The 6,000-nt window shown below is 45.1% G+C and overlaps 1 protein-coding gene across 2 annotated transcripts in view; it reads left to right on the top strand.

The window, feature by feature from the left end:
- The first annotated feature begins 2,236 nt into the window (after nt 1-2,236).
- LOC109852670 (homeotic protein distal-less) overlaps nt 2,237-6,000 on the top strand; it is a 71,632-nt gene continuing 67,868 nt past the window's right edge. For both annotated transcript variants that reach the window (XM_020424045.1, XM_020424054.1), the window contains exon 1: nt 2,237-2,666. In XM_020424045.1, coding sequence (XP_020279634.1) covers nt 2,252-2,666 — 415 coding nt within the window. In that variant the 5' untranslated portion in view covers nt 2,237-2,251. The remainder of the gene's footprint in view (nt 2,667-6,000) is intronic.

Genomic DNA, 6,000 nt, shown 5'->3' with positions numbered 1-6,000 from the left:
AAAATGGTATAGGACTTTTCACCTCAGTTTTATTCCTTCTACCTGTCTACGAGAGATGTTAAACCAATTCTGGGACACCCTGTATGTGCGACATTTTGCAAAATAAAACGCCGAAAAAATCTAACAAAAAAAATAAATTTTATTCAATTGAATTTCTCAAAAAAAAATTTTACTGAAGAAATCTATTAAACAGTTCCAAAACACATAATTTAAAATCTCACAAATTATACAAGAAAATTAATAGTTACTAAAACATTTAATGTGATGATATTGTTTACAAAATAATAGATGTCGCTCCAGAAATAAAACAGACTCCCCGGTACTTCGAGAAACTATCTTCGGTAGACTATCGACGAAAACTCAATTCAACTTCCAGCAATCAAGTATTATTCAATAATTGGAATGTCACTCGTCTCTCACGTCATTCTGTCACCACAATAAGTCTGATAGTGCGATTTTGTGAATGAATCGAGCAAATCCGAAAGAATAACAAACGCAATTGTACGGCGCGCGTACTCGCTGAACGAGTATCTTATCCAGCCTTCCTCGAGTATACCCCCGACGATATCAGACGGACCTAATACGAGCAACGAACGAACGGGCTTCCCCAGGCCAGGTATACACAGAACACCTTCGCGTCGTCGGTCGCCCTGAGGGCGTCCGGGTAGACGTAGGCGTGGTTATTTCTTCAGCGACACCCATGTGGACACCATAATGGCCTCCGCAACGCCAATCGCCGTCGCGAACTTCGTGCCCGACTGGTGGGGAGAAGCGCGACGTGCCAATCGCATACGCTCCCGGTACTAGTTATGGGCGTGGCCTTGAGTGGCGCCACCGCGGCGACTTTCGGAAACGGCGAGCCGGGCTCCGGGGAGAGGCTTCATTATGTATCATTATACCGGTCCGCGCCGCGCGGTGTGCACTGCTGTTACTGGGAACCAGGCGCGCGTGTGTGCTTTTCTCTCTTCTTCTACGCCCTGGTCGTCATCTTCTTCTTCCCTTACCTTCTTCATCCAGCCGGTGCGTTCGCGTATACGTCGAGCGTGCACGATACGCTCATCGGCCAAGTAATCGTGACACGGCGCGTGTAAAAAGCACACCGTTTGCCAAGGAGGTGCGCGGGCGTGCGCGTAATTCGCGTTTAGTACGACGTGCAATTAAATCGGTAACAAGCGCGAGTGTTGATACACAAAGCGGTGACAGATTATTGGTCCCGGTCTCAAGCGCAGAACATAACGAGGATTTAATTTCGACCACTAACAACGCAATAGCCATCTATCGCACGGACGATTGCAGACTGTCGGTGCGGTGATATCATCCAGATGACGTTCGCCTGTCTGTGAATCAAAACTGTGTTTTGAAGTGATCACTTAGTGACGTTTTTCACGACTGGTGTATGTTGTAATAACCGTGAGTGGCGAAAGACCGATATGCCGACGGTCTGGTCACACCGTCGCGGCGCTACTCCATTTGGACGCCGAGCGACAACAAGCTGACGGCAACCGGATAGTAACATCAATTCGGAACTTTTTGCCTTGGGAAAGTACAGTGTTTTTCGCGTAGACTACGTGTGTGAAGTGGACGTGTGACAAGTGGTCTCCGAACTACTAGTCTCAATCATTGATAAACAGCGACCGAGGAATACGTATATGACACAGACTCCAAATAGCCAAAAGTGAAATTTCAAATATTCAAAAATTACAGTGAATTTTTCGAAAAGAACAAAACGCCGTGATAGTGTGAGTTGACGAAAGTAATTAAATGCGAACAATTAATCAAAATTCTGCCTCTTTTATTATAGTGTAGTATAGTACAGTAAAACTGTTATCAAGCTGGGACTAGAATATCCGACGGTAATTGGTTGGTCCTCGCGATCCAATGACGTCGTGTTTATTCTGATTCTTTGTCGACCTAGTCGCACAGGACACGCGTAGTGTGCTCGTCGTAAAGAGGCCCCAAGATTCGGGCCCCATACGGAGGGCGCGCGGCGGCCGCGGCGGCGACGACGTCGTCGGCGAGGATCGTGGGCTGTGGCGGCGGCATTGACGTTGTGTCTAAGGTGGAGCGTCCGGGCAGCACGACGACGCTCAACTTCACGGATCTGGGGAGCCCATTCGGGGCGGGCGACCCCTGTCCGTCGAGTACCCCGACCCCGAATAGCATGTCGGGCGGTGGCGGACCGACCGGCAGCGGTGGCGGCGGCGGCGGTGGTGGCGGCGGTGCCGCCGGTACCGGGGGTGCCGGTTCTGACATGGACCAGCATCTTCATCACGCGGGTCTCGGCTCGGTAACGCCCGGACCGCCCGGAAATGGCGGCGACAGCACGACATCCAGCACGCCGGTCTCACAGAGCGGCAAGTCCGCCTTCATCGAGCTCCAGCACAACAACTTGTACAATCCCGCGAGTCTGCGGAGCGGTTATCCGGGCGGACATAACGTACCTGGTGCGCACCAGTTCTCGCACCAAGTCAGCTCGCTGGCACATCAGGGCTCCGGGCCCGGCAGCGGGAATCAACAGCATGCGGACGCGGGTTTCCCCAGTCCCAGATCCGCGCTAGCCGGATATCCGTTCGCGCCCATGCACCAGCACAACGCTTACGGATATCACCTGGGATCGTACGCCCCCCAGTGCCCCTCGCCGCCCAAGGACGGTGAGTACCCCAACTGTATGTATTCGCACTCTTTTTTATTCCTACTTTTAGAAATAAGTTTAGATAATTTATATAAGTCGCGGTGTCTCTCTGTTCCGTGGATTCGACTGCAAGTGCTCCATGTTGATAGTGAAATCCTGAAGAAACGGTGAAAAAGTAGAGAAATGAAATTTTGTGTTTGTCAGTGAGAATCGCTACAGTGAAAATTTTGATGTGACGTCTGCGCGAGTGCAATTCATGGAACGGAGATATCACCGAAAAGCTCAAGAAGAGAGTTCTCGTATAAAATTGTGTGAGATGAGACGTTCCACAAAAATCTGTAGATACTATGAGAATCTTTTCCATTGATTTACGAACTATAATCGACTGTTATATGTGAACAAAAGAAATTGATCAACCAAATAAAGTTTTATCGCTGTTTCAAATTTTCCAAAGCAAACTTTTTCAAATAAAAAGTAACGCAAATTACAGGCTGATATATTTTCTATAATATTTTTAATATTAAATTTCTCTGACAGTCCTGACAATGATTTCGAATTGTTAACGTCTACTTTATGTTCAACTTTCTCTCTTTCATTGTCAATATATGATGTGAATTATTGCTAATGCAAGTGCCCACTGAAGATGACTAAATACACAGTCGAAACGTTTGGGATCTAATAGAGTTTTAAATAATTTTCTCCCTGCAAATCATCCTGCATCTCTGTTCAGTCACGCCTTCTCTACTATCAAATTTGGTTAAATTTCTCTCTCTTGAGCTTTATAGCTTAGATATAAAAAATAAATAAATATTACGAGATCTGATACGTACTTGAACGATTTAAAATTGCGAACAAAATATCGTGCGACGTAACAGTTGTCAAGTGTATGATCACCTTGACACGAGGCAAAAATAAGACGGCGACAGGCTTTTCCGGTGAGACCATCTCGCGTCGCAGAGAATGCTTTATTATTACGCGACATTATTATATACCTGAGTTTTATTATCGCTCGGCGAACGTCTTCATCCGCGCTACTGAATTTTTGTGCAACAACTAATGTGGAGCGCTAATGTTTTCGTGGCGTAGATACAATCAGATATGCTCTGCTCTACGTTTAAAAAAATGAAACTTGCTCGCGAATTTGCTCGCTCGGTTCGTGTTCTTGACTCTTCCAGCCTAGTTTTATATTGTCGAGTCACTCGCTCGCATCCGGTGTTTTTCACATGCGACACTTTCCGGACAGTTTACGGTACCAAAGAGAAAAAGAGAGAAGACACTATTATAAATCTGTTTCTCTAATTCTTGTCTTTTTGTGCTACTGGATGTTTATTTCAAAAAAAAGTGTAAATTCTAAAAAAGAGTCAGTTTTATTAATATGTTATTTTTAAATTTACTATGATGTATGCTTTGCGCTTATTCTATTTTTTCTTGTTAGACTTAAACTTTTTTACACTGAAGAAGGTCCAAACTTGTGGGACTGAAACGTCTGTATGTTGAATAAAGACTACTTTTTATACACGACCAACTTGTATTTTACTGCTCGTATCGGCCTTTTGACTCATTTGTTTCTAAAAAAGAATTCTAAAACCCAAGCGCAAACGAAAATTATTGCGTACACATAATCCCTATGTGTGTGTGTGTGTGTATTCTGAATACACAAAATACTCTTAACTTTCTCGTTTTTGAATGTGTGTTTTATTTCTCTGGTTTTTCTTCCGAACATCGGTCTATTTATTGATACAAATTTATTTGCAAATAACTCGTAATTTAAATGGGGGGATACACGAAACTAGGGATAAAGATAGAAGACACACAGAAAACGGGAGTAGCAGGTAGTAGTAGCTGGTCGACGCCCTAACTGCGTTACGGCACAATGCCACTAAACGAAATGAGATATACGACTGTGAATTCCCACTCAGAATTCCCCACGAAGATTCCCGCAAAGCGGCTGACAAACGAGACAAAAAGATTCGGAACTAAACAAGAAACGTCACATCGCCGCTCTCCACCGGGATGAGTTTTCGTTCATAGAAATTTCCTTACCGATTACTTTGTTTCTTGTCTCGCGTTTTTACCTTCTCGAATCGCATTAGCACGATGTAATCACTAGTTTTGCCTTGTACGCAAAATCGCGAGTCAGCTAATTACGATCATTATCGGGTTCGCGTCTGGTGCGTCGCGGATCGCGAAATCGCTCAAGGTAAGATGTTACGATAATCGACTTTAGAACTTTTTCATGAATATATTATTATTATAACGCGGAAAAGCTGATTATTTGAGGAGTTTGTGAGTAATCAAGATTTAAGTTTACACACTAATAAAATAATAAGATCAGAGAAGATCGGAGAATAGACACAACGAAATAATCAGTTTAGTTTACGTTGACATTTTCCAAAATATTGTTCTTTTCCATAAAATTTTTGTTTGTGAGTTTTTCACAAATATATCTAGAGCGACTTCTTACAATGGTTCTAAACATACGATGCCTGTATACACATTCGCGTCGCGAAATCGCGTGATCGGAATAACTTATTTTGCACAACGAGAAGTCTGCATGCAGTGACGAGACTTCATGCAGCGACATTCGCGTTGGTTTCTTGGTCGATTCTATTTTCAAATGTAACCGGGCAATTCGACCCCGGAAAATATTCCAAAACCAACAACATTCGGCGAATAACTCATCGCGACGGACATGCGCGCCAAGCAACGAGGAACTCTCTGTTAGCGCGCTTAAGGCAAACGTTCGCATGAGCGACCGAAGCATGCGGCGGCAGCATTCGCTACCCTCCTATTGGCGCCCCATGAATTCGTAACGACCTCCGCGGCATGTGGCAATCCACCCTGCGAGTCCGGCTTTTTCTGCGCAATCCACCGCGGCGACAACCCTCGCGCGATCAACTTTCGTGGCGCTTCTCACGAAAATTGCCGGTGAACTCTCGCGAATGGCGAGGATCGCGAAAAAGGGGTTCGCTACGGAAAAAAATTTCTTTTTTTCCATCTGCAGCGGAAGGAATCCGCGAGCTAACACGCGAGTGCAACGAAATACGCAGCAATTTCTGTTTGTCTAGCTGGAGCGAGCGATTGCACGTCAGAGGGTTGAATTCTCACGCAGTGAGGGTTGTGGTGCGCGCGGAAACTCGTGCGCGTTTCGTCCTTAAATTGCCGGTCATTTTGTTTTCTTCGCAACTTGCGCGTGGATCGGTCTTTGCAAATCGCACAGCAGCGAAATAGCGAAATGCGCACCCTCGACTCGCCCCGCGAGTTGCATTGAAAAAATTTTATCGAAGGGTTGACATAACATTAATATTTTCACGGAAAAAATTTTCTCGGCGTTTTCTCTGACGGAACGGTAAACAGTTCTGCACATG

Source organism: Pseudomyrmex gracilis, unplaced genomic scaffold, assembly GCF_002006095.1.
Source record: "Pseudomyrmex gracilis isolate BER0280 unplaced genomic scaffold, ASM200609v1 scaffold_1, whole genome shotgun sequence".
NCBI classification, from domain to species: Eukaryota; Metazoa; Arthropoda; class Insecta; order Hymenoptera; family Formicidae; genus Pseudomyrmex; species Pseudomyrmex gracilis.
The sequence above is the reverse complement of the archived record's forward strand: the minus strand, read 5'-3'. Positions and strand labels throughout refer to the sequence as shown.